This window comes from Hyperoodon ampullatus (assembly GCF_949752795.1).
Source record: "Hyperoodon ampullatus genome assembly, chromosome: 19".
NCBI classification, from domain to species: Eukaryota; Metazoa; Chordata; class Mammalia; order Artiodactyla; family Ziphiidae; genus Hyperoodon; species Hyperoodon ampullatus.
Genome location: NC_136932.1, coordinates 56,075,612 through 56,093,038, shown reverse-complemented (window position 1 = coordinate 56,093,038; position 17,427 = coordinate 56,075,612). Strand labels below are relative to the sequence as shown.

Sequence of the window (17,427 nt, the reverse complement as noted above, 5' to 3'; positions counted from 1 at the left end):
TGGCTGAGGGTCCTCTCCGCATTGGCAGAGGGCACAAGAGCTGGCACTGGTGAGGCGCAGGTATGGCCAGATGGCTGGATGCCCTTTGCTGCTGGAGTCAAGGGCTGGGTCTTCCCAGGGCGGCTGCCAGTATTTCCAGGGTGTGGTTGCTGCCCCCGGCGTGATGGTGTCTCAGGCCAGGCGTTCACCCAGCTGCCGTCCTGATACTCTGAGTGATGGTGGGACAAGGGCCCTCATCTTCATTTCCAGCTGCTGCACGTTCTCTAGCACATTCTGTAGCCGCCGTGCTCTTGAGGCCGACTCTGGGCACCATGCACGGGGCGGGACAGTAGACTCAGTTCCTCCCCAAGGAGTTTGCCTAGGCTTTGTCTTGCTCTGCAGGATCCTTGAGGGCAAGAGCCCCGTGAAGGGTCCTCCCTCCTGGAGTCTCCAGAAAGGCTTGTGATGGCAGAGAGGGCAAGAGAGAGCAGCGGGCAGGAGGAAGAAAGGCTGTGATGGGGACACCTCAGTGGGCGCTGTGTGTGGTTTCTGGGGTGCAGCTCACCCCGCCTGCCTCACTAGAGAGCCTGGGGAGCTGCTGGCTCGGGGCAGGACCCCAGAATCTTTATACCTGAGTGTCATCGCCCTTCCGCTCGGAGCCTGGGGACTGCAGGAGGTGGTCAGCCTGGGCTTCAGAGAGTCAGTGCTGGCCTGGAGCCCACGGGGACCTGGCTCGGGAGGGGGTGCAGCTTGAGTCAGGAGGTCCCGGTGGTCAGGTGTCTGTGTCTTTCGGGATGTCTCCCCAGAAGGATGGTGCCCACAGCAGAAGCCACAAGCCATCCCCCCCGAGCGCTCGCCCGCCCCGAGAGGCCTGACCTACAGCTGTCCCTCCCCTCCTGCCAGCCACATGGTCCAGGTTGACCTCTTTGAGATCTATTTTATCCTTTGAAGTAGACCCCTCTCTCCCTGGAGGAGTAAATGGTTCTAACATGACCTGTTTGGGGCAAGAAGTGAAGCTGCAAACGCTGGCTTCTTCAGGCCACACAGATCTTCCTTGTCCTCGGTGGTAAATCAAGGCCACGGCTGCGGGGCTTGGGTTTCCCCAGACTGAGGCCGGGCCAGGCTTCCCTCCTGGTCCTGGGGCACGTGCTGACCAGGGCCATTTGTGTAGAGACCAAGGAAGAACAAAAGCCTCTTCACTTCCCAGACTGTGGCATCCTTCTCAGACTGCCAGCCTCTTCCTAAAGGTGCCCGGCAGGGAGCTTGCCTGAGCAAGAGCTGCGGGCCAGCTGGGCAAGAGCGGCCACTCAGAGTAGCTGCAGGGAAGCTGTCCCCGCTGAAGTCCCAGCGCCTTCTCCAAAGCCAATGCCAAGCATCGCCCCCCCTAGAGAGGGGGTGGCACAGGGCCCCCTGCCTTGGTTGGGCCGTGACACCAGGCGGACCTGGGTTCAAACCCAGCCCCACCAGACATAGACTGGTTCTGAAGCCACAGGCACCGTGTATGATGTCTGTGGGCCTCAGCTTCCTGTTCTTCAAGGTGGGCATACTGCTATGAAAGGATCATTGGGTGAAATGGCAAAATAGGGGTACAGAAGGCAGGTTAGATACAAGTATTTTATAGACGCTAAATGTCCTGAGGTTGCTAACTGTACCGTGCTCATGTAAGAAAATGTCTTTATGTTTAAGAAACGCAAACTGTAATGTATGCAGCCTCCTCTCAGATGATTCAGGGAAAAATACATGGTTATAGACAGAGACAAAGAGTGTGCAAATGCTAAAGCAGAAGCCACAAAATGTTCACAACAGGTGACTCTGATAAGGGGTGTGCAGCGTCCTTTGTGCTGTCCTCTTGAAATTCTTTCTAAATATAAAGTTAGAAACAGACCTCCTCACTGAGTTGCTTTGGACCCAGATGGGCGGAGGCACCCCACACCAATGAGCAGCCTGCACAGACGGTTAGAGACCACACATCACCCTCACAGTAGACTCCGATTCACCCTCTGGAGGGACAGCCACCGGCCTAGGAGTTCTGTCATTGAGGAGGGTTCAGCCGGGTCATCCTTCTGAGCCCATCACTGCGTGGGCTACAGGGAAGCCACACCCTCTCCTCCAAAGCCAGTTTACCAAGCAGAGCAGCATATTTGGAGATTGGAATTTTAAAGCAAATCCATCTAGCTTTGGGGGGTTGGCATGTCTTGGCATTTGGACCCCGGTGTGGGGGTTACTTTGTGGCTTTGCCAGCCGTGAAGCTTGAAAATGGAGACCTCATCTTCCTGGTGTGAGCAGTTGGTCACAAGTGGCCTCTGAGGCTTCTTACGAGCACAGATCCAAAGGGAACTCCCACTCCATCTTCTGGCCCTCCACCCAGATGACTTGCTCCAGCTGCCATTTGAAACAGTACTGAAGGCAGCCGTGGTGAGAAGCTGCAGAGGTGGGGTCTGAGCTGTTGGTTGAGGAGACCTGAGACCCAAGCCTCGGAGATGTTTCTCCCTCAGACGCTGCCCCCACCAGGGCTGCCTGAGAGTGAGCACTTTGGGTGGGGAGCGTTTACCATAAATGAGGGGGTCTCACCATAAAAGGGACGGTGCTGAAAGGGCTGGAGCAGCAGATCAGGTCACCAGGAGAACCACTCCTATTTTGCTTCTGTTTACCTGGGGAGCCAGATAAGTGTCTCTGGGGCTGCCCTGGGAAGGGAGCCTCAGCGCCCTGCCTTGTGCCCCATGGTGAAGGCAGCCCCCAGCAAGCCCGTCACCAAGGGTCCTGCTGTCCTGTCTGCTCACGGCTCTCCTTTGATCTCGTGAGGTAGTCTCCAAAGGTGGCCCCTATGACCTAGGCCTCCCAGCATTCCTGTCCTTGAGAGTGTCCCCCTTCTACACCAAATCCAGGCTGGCCCATTGTAACCAGTAGAAGGTGATGGAAGAAACAGTGTGACTCCCAAGGCTGAGTTAAGAAGCTGGGTGGCTTCAGCCTCGGGCCCTTGGGATGCTCATGCTTGGGACACTCCCTCTTGGAACTCAGCCACCATGCTGGGAGAAGACCGGGTGCCACGGAGAAGCCACGATGAACGGTCTTAGCCAAAGCAGCGTCCGCTGCCCGCCGTGGGAGGGAAGAAGGCATCTTGGCTCTCCTCCGAGGCAGGCTTCCTCTGGCTCCAGCCCCAGCCATCATCTGACCACAGCTACATGAGCGACCACAAGCAAGAGCCCCGCTGGGCCCACTCCGCACTCAGAGCCACCAGGAAGCATGATGAATGATTGCTGAGAGCCACCAAGTTTGAGGGAGTTTGTTGCACAGCAACAGAAAACCGGGACAGCGTGTGGCCGGATGACTGAGTGCGTGGAGCTGCGGAGATGGGCTGGTTCCCCGAGTTCTGGCTCTGACTGTAACTCTGGTGCTCCTGCCAAGTTCTCTGGTTTGCCCAGGGCCCAGTGGGAGGAGAGCGGGGATGGGGGTGGCTCAAATGTAGGCTCACTCAAGAGGTGCCAGAGGCTGACAGGCCCAGAAGTGACAAGGGACAGGTTGACAGATGAATATTTGCCTTGATGTTAGGAGAACAAGACAGTCAGGACCTGTTCTTTTCATAGACTGACGGCCCTTGGATGGGGCCCTGCCTTGTGTGTCTCTACACCCCCGCTGCCTAGCGCTCGCTGGGCACGTCGTGTTCCTCAGCACCATGGCATCAAGTAGACCGGGTCTCCCTGAAGGAGCATGTAGGCCAATCCGTGCTCTGTATGGAACCTCACTGAGGGACCAGGAAGTAGAGGCAGACCCTGATCCCTGCCCTGGGAACTCACAGTCCGATGGGCGAAGGACAGAGTTTCATCCTCAGCAAGCCCCAGGCCCACTGCATGGACTCAGGATCCAGGGAGAGAAAAGCTATGCCTCTTTTCCCTTTTGTGTGCTTTCTTCATATGAGATCATCAAAGGTAGTGAGGGCTGGGGGCAGGCCTCCTGGTCCTGAGAAATCTTTCAAGAAGGCTTCCGTGCCTGCCAGGCCAGGCCAGGGCACCCTAGTGTGACTGCTGCCTTTGCCTGTCACTCAAGTGCCCGGGACGTGCAGGGTCCCCCAGAGAGAGCGCGTGCCACGGCCCCTGGCCTCCGGGAGCGCTCACCGTCGACACGGCGAGGGGTTGACAGAGCCCACGCAGGCGGTGCCGCCCGAAACATCGCCAGCCCAGACAGAGCAGAATTCAGCAGAGCTGCCAGCCCTGTTCTGTGAGAGAAAGAGGTGGGTTTGTTTAAAATACTCCCATTACAGTCAGTTAACCTTTATGTTTCCTAAATGAAAATTGTATAAACCTGAAATTTTCGTTGATCAGGTTGCCTAGGAACAGGCAGCAGGTTTTCATAAGACAATGCAGTAGATTGTCACCGATAGGGCTATTAGGAAGTGAGCTGGTTAGCGTATTATTCCAGATCCCGGTGTTGGCGTTAGGTAATTATCTGTCTGCCTCTGCAGAGCACACCCATCTCCCCAGGCTCAGGCAGCCTCTTGCAAATGAGGCTTCTCAGCCTGCTTCTGAGTCCCAGGGATGGGATCTGGAGTCCAGGAGCACAATGTCAGCTCTGGGCTTATGAGAGAAATCGAAAAGACCCAATTCTGATGAATTTATTTCTTGTGAATCACCCCACCTCGCTCGCGACAGTAATGCTCGAAGCAAGAAAAGTGGAGGAATAAACAACAACAATAGAATGCACAATGGAAGTAAAGAACAAACTAAGACAACTTCGGCGTAATTTTTTAGTACTTTTCCCCTATATGATATATACACTTGTTGATTTTCCAAAGGCACTGTAATTTGCTTTTTTCCCCACCTCTTGCAGTTAGGGTGACCAGCCGTCCTGCTTTGCCTGGGACTGAGGGTTTCCCAATACCCACGTATGTTATTATCAGCCTGCTTCTCCGTAGCTGCATAGCTTTCAATCAGCTTGGATGTACCAAACTCGGCCTAACTCCCTGTTCTTGGACATTTAGGATATTTCCTTTTTTAAAAAAAATTATAATGAATGCTTGTGGTGAATAGCCTCATCCCTGCAGGATAAATCCCTGTAAGTAGGATTTCTTGGCTGCGGGAAGTGTATACATTTATGGCTTTTGCTGTTTCAAAAAGCACACAGTTGGGGACGTATGCTCCTTTATTAGCCATTTTTGAATTGCCTGTTCGAGTCCTTTACCCATTTCTCTGTGGAGATGCCCATCTCTTTCTTTTTACTCTATAAAACCTCTTTGTATTAAACATATCAGCCATGAACGTTGAGCCATTTTTTCCATTTTTTTAAAGCATGCGTGGTTATCATTCTTTAAGGTGCAACAGTAAATACTTATTATCCGACGTCTTTGAAGAAAGAGGAGTTAATATTTTAGGTAACTAAAGCTTCCCCCTAGCCTTCAGCACTAAAATATTTTTTAATTGAAGTATTTGGAGTGAGAATATCTCCATAATGGATAACCCGTGTAGGTCCTTTTTAAAACAAAGTACATTGCACACAATTTAACTTTTTCTTCATCTCTCAGACATGCCGTGAGCAATAGTAATTTAATGTGTGATAGTGACCCTCAGCAGCTGTCGAGCTATGTGAAGTTTTGGCTCCTATACTATATGGCCCCAGACTGCTTTTTAAAATAAGGTACCTGATTCTTGTCTTTTCCCCATCACTGTCAGGCTGTCATGCTGTTAGTTCCGGCAGCTTTAAGCACTCCTGCCTTGCTCTACAACATCCCATCTTCATCAGCAATGGGATTGATTCCTGGCTAACAAGGCTTGTTAAGTCTATCTGTAAACTAAAAGCAAGTAAGCGCCGACCAAGGGCCTAAGGAACACTAGTAATAACAGTGTGGGAACTTCAACAGGCAGCAGTTTTACTTACTTCTTAGGGTTTGTATTACCTGTCATTAAGGTTGTTAAGTAAATGACTTCTGGATGTGAGCAGAATAGGATTAAGAAATTTTGGAGGCAGAGGGGGAAACAGAAAGGAAAGATTAGCAACCACTTGAAGACATAGCTGCAAAGTGAGAAACCGGTAATCCGTGTTTAATCTTCTTACTTCCCTTGGGAGTGTGCTGGGGCAGGTTTTACGGAGATGGTGGCATCGCTGACCTAGAAATTTTAAAAATCCGGCTTCCGGGCCTGCACCTGCTGGGATATGGCTTAGAGCTTGTTACACAAGCCTTCTGATGCTCAGTTTTCTCATCTGTGAAATGGAGCTAAGACTAACTGGCCTTTGTATTTAATGAGACAGGATCAAGTGGCCTGCTGTGAAGAGTCACTGACCTGATGGAGCCTAAGAGGAATGTGTAAACATGTAAAGGGCTGAACGATAATGACGGGTTATTACTATTGCTGTTGTTATTATTCACAGACGCATCCAACAGCCATCACCCGCCTTCTCACGCCTTCTGCGCAGGTTTCAGTTTGCGCTCCAGCCCACACCTGTGCATCTTCAGCTGCTGTCCTTGCATCCCCTCCAAACCCAATCTCATCCTTGTAGGTTTTTGCAGGATTTGCACAAGTGGTGTGTTTTCTTCAATATTTATTTTGCAGGCCATTTACTCGGCGCGACTCTTTTTACAGTGAGTAAGGAGCAAGGCTAAAAATAACTTAGCTGGTAACCAGATCAGTTCTGCATTTGACATTTACATGGAATTCATTTGCATCTCATTTGTTCGCCTTTCTGCTTAACAGGTAGAATGTAAGAAGGCTCAGCCGAAGGAAGTCATGTTCCCACCTGGGACAAGAGGCCGGGCCCGGGGACTGCCTTATACCATGGATGCTTTCATGCTTGGCATGGGGATGCTGGGTGAGTCTGGGCCGGACCCTGGGGACTGGGTCACCTTCCAGTTGGGCAAACTGCTTTACCTGTCTGAGGCTCAGCTTCCCCATCTGTATATGAGGGTGATAATCCCTCTTACAGGACAGTTGTGACCGTTAAATTAGCAGAGATAGATAGATAGATAGATAGATAGATAGGCAGACAACTAGATAGATAGGCATCTTGTCCCATGCCTGGCTCATAGAAGGTACTTGATATTATTTTTTCCCCTTTCCACTCCCTTTTTCAAAAGGAGGAAAAGTTACTCTCTTTGCCTCAGCCCTCTCTGCTGACTGGGAGTTCTTAAAGACCTATGGACTCCTGGCTGGCTTAACTTATGTGAGCCGAGGCTACATTTTCTAAAACTTGGGAGAGGAGGGGATATGGTAATGGTGGGCGATAATCCTGTCTATTTAAGCGATTAACATTTTTCTCTTGGGATATCAAATTTGTGTTTAAATGGACGTCTTAAATAACCTGTTTTATTCTTTATTTGCCAAAAAAAAAAAATGATGAAAGACAAAGTATGTTTGTTCCGATGAAAAATGATCTCTCCTGGCTTTTAGAGAAATTGAGTTGCATATTATGCCCCTTCCTTAAAGGTATCTCTGTCCGTCCTGCATAGATAATTGAAAATCTTGCCGCTTAAATGGCATGAAAGATGGAGAAAGCAGTGGAGAAGCATAATGGTGTGGGCCGCAACAATAATTAGAAATTTCAAGGCGAGAGAACGGTATTTTAGTGCAAGTTATTGTGTGTCGGGAAAATACTAATTAAATGGGATAAATGGTAGTTAATGGTAAAATTCCATTCAGGCACACGGTCTGTCTAGTTTTAATGGGTTTCATTTGGTTTGGCTAAGAGTCCCTCTTCTATATTGTTTGATAAGCTCTTTATGTATTTTCAGATTTGCTGCTGTTTAAATCATTCTTGGCTCAGTTTTAAATTTATAAAACTTTTCTTGGCTTTAGAATTTAGATCTTTAAAAGAATTGTATCTATTTGCCTGAGGAAGTAACAAGGCAGGTAAAGTTATTTTGAGGAACTTTAAAAAACGGAAAAGGATGCCATGAGAATTCTCAAAATGGCTAAGATGTTAAAGCTAATTTTTTAGCTTTAACAGAGTTTCAAGGAAAATTCCTATTGTAATTCTTTAAAAATTGGCCAAATGATTCTAACACTTACCTGGAAGAAGAAACACATGAGAATAAATAAGAAAATTTTTTAAAAAGAGAAATGAGAAAAAAGAGAGTTTGACCAAATATCAGAACATAGTCCAAAACTACAGTAATTAAAATAGTGTGGCATATAGGAAGGCACCTGTTGATAGAAAAAGTTAAGGAGCCTAAATTAAATGTGTTTCTATGTATGAGTTTAATTATTTTAAAGAAATTAATTTTTAAAAATCAATGAGAATTATTTCCTGGTTGACTGTAAGACACTTGTGTAGCTCTTGCTCTAAAAATAATTTGTATGTGGCCCTTACCTTATGTTATATACCAAAAGAAGCCCCAAATGGATTAATAGTTCCCAATTTTAAAGTAAAATCTTAAAGGAGTTGAGCCCATACTGCCTGCTGGCTTTCAGAGTCTTGAATTTTAAATGATGGGTATAAAGTCCCTAGGGCATCAAATGGGGGGCTTTTTAGGAACCAGATCTTCAGGAAGTGCCCCCACCCTTCTGGTTCTCACTTGATACCCTTTATGTGAGGTATCATGTACCCCATGGTTTTCTCTGCTTGCCTGGGGGAGGTTTTCTTCCTGGGGAAGCAGAGGTGTGGAGCAAAGCCAGCTCACTCATGTCAGTTGCCAAAGAGCAAAGGTATGGCAGCTGTATTCTCCCCAGATGCCAAGCAAGGGCTCGGGGCTCCACAGACCAATGGTTTCATAATGGGAGCCCAGGCAGGTGCCTTGTTGACCGCAGGAGGCATTCAACAGCAAATAGTCCTTGAGCACCTAATGCGTTCCTGGCCCAGGGCCAGCACTGGGAGACAGTGCCTAACAAGGCAGATGTGGTCCCTGCCCTCATGGAGCTTGTGGTCTAGTGAGAGAGGTGACATTTAACAGCTCATCACACGGATACGTTATTACTCATAATAGAGAGAGTTGTGAGGTGCTTTATGGGCACATAATGAGGAATGGAAACTAGTTGGAGGAATCAGGGAACACCTCCCTGTGGAGGTGACATCTCAGCTAGGATGAGGATGAGCAAGCCAAGGGTCGTGCAGACAAAAGGAATAGCTTGGAATGCGAGGGTCCTAGTGTGGAGCCCCGAGGGCCATCAAGGTTGCTGCTGGGCAGGTCCAGGCAGAGCGTGTGTGAGGAGAGGTGGTGGGCCGAGTGGCTTGGACCACAGTTGGTGGTGGGCAGACCCACATGGTCCCTCTGCTTCTCCAGATGCCTTCTGATTGGTTCCTGCTCTCGGAGGGATGGAAATGTGATGGATGCCAGTTGCTCACTCATCTTCCCCGACTTTGTTCTCTCGTATTTCAGGTTATGACTTCCCTGAGCTGCAGCAAAGAGGTAGTGATAGCTGGTTTAAAAAGTCATTGTGGTTCTTGAGTCATAGCCTCCCCCAGTTCATCCCCATCCCCCAGTTCATCCCCATCCCCCATACCCTTGCTACTTAAAGGTTTGGCCTTTTGCCCATGTAGCTCTGGTTGAAGCTGCCACCAGGCGAAACCCCCATGCCCCAGGCAGGCCCCCTCAGGTCACCGGGGCTCTCCTCCACCCCCAAGCAAGCAGAGAGCTCTTCGGGTGGAACTGATGGTGTGGGTCCGGCTTCCACCAAGGCGGGCTGTGTGGACCACAGGAAAGGGCTCGGGACCTCAGAATCAGGAGATCTGGACTTCTCGTCTGGTCAGCTGTGTGGCTTCGGAGGGACAGTCTTCTCTGTCCTTCAGTTACCCCATCCATAGGGATATGGGAACCCTCATTTCATGGGGTTGTTGAGGATAAATGAAGCCGTATCGTGCCCAACCAGTGCTGTATTTTGTCAAGTTCAAGCTGCCATGGGTGGTGGAATGCACCTTGTCTACCATCCGGAAAGAAAAAATATACGCTGTTAACTAAACCACATTGTGAGATGGATCCCACTTTCAGGATGTTAAGATGTGGAAAAAAAAAAAAAAAAAAAAAAAAAAGTGTGTCTTCTAATCAACAAAATACAGTAATATATACTCAAACTGGGAGCTGTTATTAGTAAGGTACTGGGGAGCCCCGGGCAAATTACCACCCAAGTAGGTATCCAACACCCTGCCACTTGGGATCCCTTCCTGCCGGTGACCGAGAACATAGCTAGACCTGCATCTGTGTGTGACTTGTGCCATGGCACCTGCAGCCTCCTCCTTGGACCCCCAGCCAAGGGAGTTGGATTATCTTTGAATTTCTACCTCCCAACAAGATCTGTGTACTGGACTCCAGCCCTCATCAGCTCCCAGCCCTCCTGAATCCCCCAGCTACTATGTTGAGGCCATCTAGATGCCTGCTGAGACAGGGCCTCCTGAGAGGTCCCCAAATGTGTCCCCAGTTGGGAACCAGCTCAGCCTGAGGTCCAGGCAGAAGGGGGAATCAGACCACCACTCAGGGAACAAACTCACAGTCTCACGATCTGGTTGGCCTATTGCCTCCCCAGCCAGGCTGGGGTCTTCACCGAGCTTTCTCTGATGCGCTCGCCAGAAACTGCCAGGGCTGCCCTCTCTTTCACCCACTGGCACAGTTTGGCACCCTGGGCCTCTGGACTCTTGGTGGAGGAGCGTGCCATCTGCTGTGCTGTAACTGAAGCCCTTGCTTCTTGCTTCTTCCCTTAAAGTGATGTCACCAATGAAGTCTAATCCTTTGGCAAGATGGCCTGACCTGACTCCATCAGTCACCTGGGTCACCATCTCTGTGGTGCACTAGGCCTGCATATCAGTCCTAGAATCACCACCATTGCCACCACCAACAGTTTGGCTAAGGAACTTGGCTCACGCAGAAACACTTTTTTTTAAGTTTGTTAATGAGATGAGGTTTCAGTGATTTAAACTTTTATTGTCGAAAGAGCAGAAAAATACATAACACTGTTAGGGATTTTTAGAAGTGAGACTGTAAACCATTAAAGCTTTTAAATCTATTCGTTCAACAAATATTTATTGAGTACCTCCTAAGTGCCAAGCATCGTTCTAGATGCTGAGAAGGCACCAGAGAAAGAAGTCTGATGTCAGGGAGTAGACATCCTAGTGAGACAGCAGACACACTGGTCGATAAATGACTTGGAAACTGTGGAACTAATTTTTAAATACCCTTTAAGATTTTCTCCATACTTCGGGAGGTCTCATCAAAGGGAGGCTGATGAGCGTACAGTTGCAGTTATTCTTTCTTGATCTCTCTTGCTGTGGCAGCAAACGTCCTTGGGAGGAAACCTACAGCTGTTTTGGTTTTAGCTTTCATAGCCTTTGACAGAATCGTGGAATAATCAGGCCAATGGGAATTCCTTTAAGAAAGCGTTCAAGAGAAGAGGAGGAATCATCCTTAGGTCAGTCTCCCTGCCTTTGAGCTAGACAAAACCAAAATCAACTAAGACCCTTAGGAAAGGTATTTTTGCAGCTCTCAGACTTTGCTCGCTGCCTCGCCCACCCAGTGAACTAGAATCTGTTTGGTTTTTCTTAACGAAAGTGGACTTAATAAAAGCAAACATGATTATTGTTGATATATCTGATTCCTCTTGGCCTTCTCTGCCGTATAATCCTACTGCCTCTAACTATCTTGACCTCGCTGGGCACACACTATTTAACATGTTTGGTAGCAGTGATAGAGAAATACCTCATTGCTGAGGCTTTGAAGAAAAGCCTCACCCCGCGGGCCCAGAAGTGGAGAGACATTGCTGACCAGCTGAAGAAAGCCAGAGGCATTCTTAGCAGCGCTGTGAAATCCTGACCCAGTGTTCCCCAACATTAAGCCCCTTGGAAATGAAAGCAAAAAAAAATTTTTTTTTTTTTGGTCTGGAAGGGATGAGGAGCTCTAATCTGCTGGCATTCGCTGATCAGAAGGAGATTGGCTGGAACATATAGCCGCATGCCTAGACTCACTTGTAATTTCAACTGGGATTTGTCTTTCCCCAAAATATCTGTTGAGGTCATCCCCAAGGAGGTCTCCATGTGTTCAGCTGTTTTCTAGTAAACAGAGGAAACTCAAAATTCAGCTTTTCATCTTCTATCTAGAGCAGCACAATGCACTAGAACTTTCTGCGGTGGTAGAAAGGTCCTATATCTGCACCACCCAAGATGGTGGCCACTAGCTACATGTGGCTATTGAGCACTTAAGATGAGGCTGAAGAACTGAAGCTTTCTTTTTATATAATTTAAATTAAGTTAAACTTTTAACGGGACAGCACAGGTCTGGAGGAACCCCTGCAACTCCAGATGATTCTGGGGGCCCAGCGTCCTTGTAGACTATGGCCTGGAAAGGGCCCTTGGCACTTGGTGTCGCCTCTGTGTGCAGACCTCATGGAGCCACCGTGGTGCCCCAGGCAATGCTCTGCATGCCACGCAGCAGATGTGTCACACGCTGGCAGCTCCCTGGATAAACAGCCCTGTCTCTTGTCTCTTTCAAGTTGACGGCCTGGTGGAAGCTGTTTTCTGTGACCCTTGAGTAGCTGAGTAACAGAGCCTGGAAAAGGATGAGTCATGTGCAAACATCTTCTAGGGTTGGAACAAAGACCTAGAACCACAATTCTGAGAATTCTGCCAGCATCCCAAAAGGGGGGTGCCCCCAAATGAGCCAACTGGCAACTTCAAATTCTCTTGTTGACTTCTGATTTTTTTTTTTCCCCCCACAGTGGAAAGCCTGTCTGCAAGAAAGGTGGTCATCCAGGCAGAAGGCTTGGTTTTTTCCTTTTTTGACAAGAGATAATTACTGTGGGCTTGATCAGGCATCCAGAGTACTGGAGCAAATAAATTGTGCAGTGGCCAGTGAGGGAGGGGCCCGGCTGCTAATGGAAGCGGTGGCTGGGTCATCTCAACGTAATGTGGCTTGATGGAGCGTCCGCATGGGTCTGCTGTAATGTGCTATTGATATGCAGCCAGCCAGTTTCCCCCATGTGGCTGGGGCTGTGAACCGCTGGAGCAGATCTGGGCTGCACAGCAGTAAATGAAGAGGAAAATTGAAGTAATGTTGTATTATAAATTTATGATTTCATCTGCCCGACCCAGAGGATGTTCGGTGATGGGGTGGGAGATAAGGTCTCCCACTCGGGCAGAGGCCAAATTCTCGTCTTTGTTGTACAGGAGACAATTTTGACATGCCCGGGAAGATTGGGGTGAGGCCCCAAACTGGGGTGAACTTGACCATGCTTTTCCTCAATCCTGGTGAAGACTTGCGAGTGTGCCAGGAAGTAGGCAGATACGATGGGATCATACTGGTGACTCGAATCAGGGAGGGACTGGGCGTTCCACCACCCTCCACCCCACTCACCCTGAGGGAGTCTCGAAGGTGACACATGGGCTTAGGTTTTTGCTGTCACGTTAACACTAAAATATTTAAGACCCCCAGCACTGAAGTTAGAGGCAAAGGAGTCATTTTTCACTAGGAAAGCCCTTGGGCAGCAGTGATTTGGCTGTTTGCATATAATTCATTAATCAATATTGTTGAAATAATGGTAAGAAGTCTATTGCTGAAAGATCTGATTTGATAGCAGGTGATTAATTTGGAGGAGAATTGGGCTGGCCAGCCATGAAGTAAATACCAAGGAAGGAGCCAGTGTGTGTGTGTCCACTTAAGGCACCCGAGTCCCCGTCTCTGTCCCTATTCTTGGTCCCTCTGTCTCTCTTTCCCTGTTGGGTGCCACAGCTCAGCGACTCACTGGGGTCTGTTCCTCTGCAGTCAGGACAAAGCTGCCAGGTCATCCTGGCTGGTCTGGGCACCCCTCTGTCAGCAAGGCACCAAGTGCTGGGAAATAAACTCATGTGAGAAGAGCAAGCAGCAAGACCCTTGTGGGGCGTAAACAGATCAATTGGCCAGTGAGCTGTGACTGCAAATTTGCAAAGGCTCTGGCCAAAGCGAGGGAAAGGAGCCACAGCTGGTCTCTGTTGAGAATTGGGGCCCATCAGTACTTCAGGGGACCTGCAAAGCTTTCTACAGATGGCAAGACTCAAGCTCCCAGAAGGAAGGGAAGAACCCCTAGGGCATGGCCTTGGGCCAGAGGCAGGGCTGGAACCCATCTCCTGATGTCTAGTCCAGCAAACTTCTGTCTTAGGTCTGATGACAGATCTTCCTGTCAAGGTGAAAGCTGTGACACCAACAAGCAGAGGAAAGTGAAGGAGGGTGGGTCCCATTTCTGGACCCCCTTCAGCATAAAAGCGCTATGAACAAGCAGCAGGAAGACCCACAAACTCTAACTGGTGATGCTGCACCCAAGCTGGAATTTAGTGAATGATCTTGGTCTTCAGCCATCACCTGCAGGGTCAGAAAATGCTTGTGACATGTGAGAATTCACCTTGGAAGTGGATGATGAGACCCCAGAGCCTGAGTTTAGGGTGTTTAAGTTGCTGTATGGAGCCACAAGGATACATGTGGGAAGCCGCCACTTATGGGCCTTATGGTTGGAGGGCGTGGAAACCGTCCTAAACCCGCCCCTCAAAACGCTTTCTACTAGCGTTTTGGTGACAAAGCAACAGAAATAACTCTGGCTGCTATAAACAGTAAAAGAGATTATTGGGGGGCTTCCCTGGTGGCGCAGTGGTTGAGAGTCCGCCTGCCGATGCAGGGGACACGGGTTCGTGCCCCGGTCCGGGAAGATACCACATGCCGCGGAGCGGCTGGGCCTGTGAGCCATGGCCGCTGAGCCTGTGTGTCCGGAGCCTGTGCTCCGCAATGGGAGAGGCCACGACAGTGAAAGGCCCAAGTACCGGGAAAAAAAAAAAAAAAAAAAAAAATTGAAAGAGATTATTGGAAAGGGCTTAGGCAACGGACAGAAGTGCCGGGAAAGCTGGGGAACAGGCAGGAACTGGGGAGCTGGGCGGTCAGGCACAGCCCCACCAAGGGACAACCCAGGAATGACCGGGTTAGGGGGCCACTGTTGCCACCAATGGACCCCGGGCTCTGCTGCTGACGCCAGAAGAGATTCTGAACCGTCCGCCCTCCTCTGCCCCCCTGGCACCTGGAGAAGACTTGCCCTGGCCCAGCCCGGGTTCACAGTCTGCTTCCCAGCTGCCAGGCTCAGCAAGGGCAGGAGGGAGGCCTTTCTGCTTCCATGATGGGAGGCAGGCCTGTTTCCAAGACTCAGACACAGAGAAGGGAGTTCAGGTGCTGGGCAGTCGAAAACAGCCACAGGCATCCCGCTCAGAGGTCAAAGCAGAGGTCAGGCTGGCAATGGTGGTGGTGGTAAAGTAGGTGGCAGGCTGACCAGGGTGGTATTTTAAGAGCGTGAATGGACTCAGTTTCTTCTGTATTGAGCGGAGGGAAGCAAAGGGAGCCTGGCAGGCTGGGAACGGGGCAGCCATGGGTCTGCTATGGCCAGTGGAATTTCCATCCAAGAAGGCTACCCCAGCCTTCTTTGTAGCCGAACTCAAGAAGTCGGGACGTGAGGAGTGAGGGTCTGAGTGGGCACCACAAAGGGTAGGAGCTGCAGGGGCATCTCGTGGGGGGCTGGTAACTGGTAACTGATCGGAGGCGCCCACAGGGACGCCAGGACTTGCCGGTACTTTCCTCTGCACGCCACGCCCAGTCCAGCAGCGGTTTCCACAGACACCCCTCGGTTAGCCTGCACCCCCACGTAATCTGCTGAGACGGGAGCCTGGAAGGAGCGTGCTTGCTGGGAAATGCCTGTCGAGGCTTTGGGTTCATGCTTGTGGTGCACATTTAGCACAGCCAGGCCCGCCCTGTTCTCCCAGGGCCTTGGGAAGATACGGTGGAGTGTCCCTGCTTGGACGTGGCTTGGTCCCTGCGTCCCCCGAGCCATGGCTCACTGGGCCCAGTGTTTTTCCAGAGGCACAGAGTCAGCCCCTGAGTTTTGCCCCTAGACTGTGACCCCGCCCCGCGTTCCTCATGCTCTGTCCATGGTGCTGGCGAAGGACTTTAATCTCCTACTGTCAATAGCCTTAAGGTAAAGTACATACAGGGTAAGCTCTGCAAATGTCAGCGCCCGGCGCGGGCCGAGGGTCTGGGGCTAACCTGTGGCATTTACTCTGCAGGTTCAAGAAAGTGCATGGGCTTTGGGGGTCTCTCGGCCCAAATACAGGCTAATCACCAGCAGGCTGACAGCAGTGCCCCAGCCACGGGCGAGGGGTGACCCAGGCCCTGGGTAAAGACCCCCACGGGAGACAAGTAATTTTGTGGAGGAAAATAACTCGGACTGTGTCTCACTCCCGCCCTCCCTCGGACTCCCCCAACCTGAAGCAGCTGCTCTAACCGGCGTGGTCTTTCTCTCTGTGTTCAAGGCTACCCCAACTTCGTGGCAACCTATGGCCGCGGCTACCCTGGATTTGCTCCCAGCTATGGCTATCAGTTCCCAGGTGAGTGGCTTTGTCTCCCAGGGCTTTGGGGACATGGGAGGTGGGCTGCATCGGGGGGCAGGGGGACCCCTAAGGAGAACCAACTCACGCATACATCCATTCACGAAATGACCTACAGGTGCTAAGTTGCAGATCCACTTGACCTTGTATCCAGGTCGGGATGCAGCCCAGTTTCTGATTAACTGAAGTATTTCACTGGTTGAGAGTGGCTTGGAGGGGGAAGGGAAGGAGCCCTCCCTCTGCTTGCCCTCCCTTTTCTGAAACCTCTTGCAGGTTCTCTCTCCTCGGGGAGGGGACTGAACTCGGGGCCCAGGGTTTTCCGTCACCCGCGCCTCCCCCGCACTCACGTGCCGTGCTGTCTAGACCGCACCTTCCTCCCTCCCCTGCTCTGGCTCCGGTGCCCTTCTGACGTGTGTGTTGGGTGTGCTCTTGGGTTTGGGTCTACTCTCGGGTTTGGGTCTACTCTCTCTCCTGAGTGATGGTGGCGGGGGTTCGTTAGATTCTCCCTTCCCTCCGTGTGGGCGTCAGAGACTCAAGGCAGAGCGCCCGGTGATACCCACTCGCGTGCCCAGGCTGCTGTAGCTCCCATGTTACCGGGAGGCCTGGGACTCTCACCTGTGGGGCAGCGGGGGCTGTGGTCCTGCAGGGATGGGGGAGGGGCGTGAAGGAAGGGATGTTTTATGGGGCTTGCTTTTCCCTAGAAGGGGGGAAGCCAGCCTTCCCCAGACCTGGAGTACAGCAAGAATGTGCTGGGGTGCTCGGGGGTGTCTGTGTTCTAAGGACAGCTGGGGTGTGTAGGAAAGATGCTAGGAGCGGAGTTGTGCCCTCTTGGTTCTGTGTCTTGGGAGGAGCCGCTAGGGAGCTGGGCTTCCACTCCTGGTTGGTCACCCAGAGGCCTGAGCTGCAAGGCGGCAAGGCGAGCAGGACACGGCCCTGGGGGGACAGCGCTCTGAAGGCAGTGGAGGGCAGGGCGCGTGGTGTGCGAGGGGCCGGTCCCACCTGTGCCTCGGACTGAGCTTCGGGTGGGGAAGGGGTGTGTCGGGGGAGGTCAGGAGGCATGTGGGACACTGAGAGCCATGCCCTATGGGGGACAGATCCTCAACCAGCAAGAGAAGCCCTAGGCTCTTGTCCTGGCTGCCCATGGCCATAGGC

General features: G+C 51.0%; 1 protein-coding gene across 3 annotated transcripts in view; it reads left to right on the top strand.

Moving 5' to 3' along the window:
- The window catches only part of MSI2 (musashi RNA binding protein 2), a gene marked incomplete at both ends in the record, with an annotated part of 392,858 nt that overhangs the window by 331,256 nt on the left and 44,175 nt on the right, over window positions 1–17,427 (top strand). For all 3 annotated transcript variants that reach the window (XM_079724998.1, XM_079724999.1, XM_079725000.1), the window contains 2 exons: window positions 6,663–6,777; window positions 16,201–16,275. In XM_079724998.1, coding sequence (XP_079581124.1) covers window positions 6,663–6,777; window positions 16,201–16,275 — 190 coding nt within the window. The remainder of the gene's footprint in view (window positions 1–6,662; window positions 6,778–16,200; window positions 16,276–17,427) is intronic.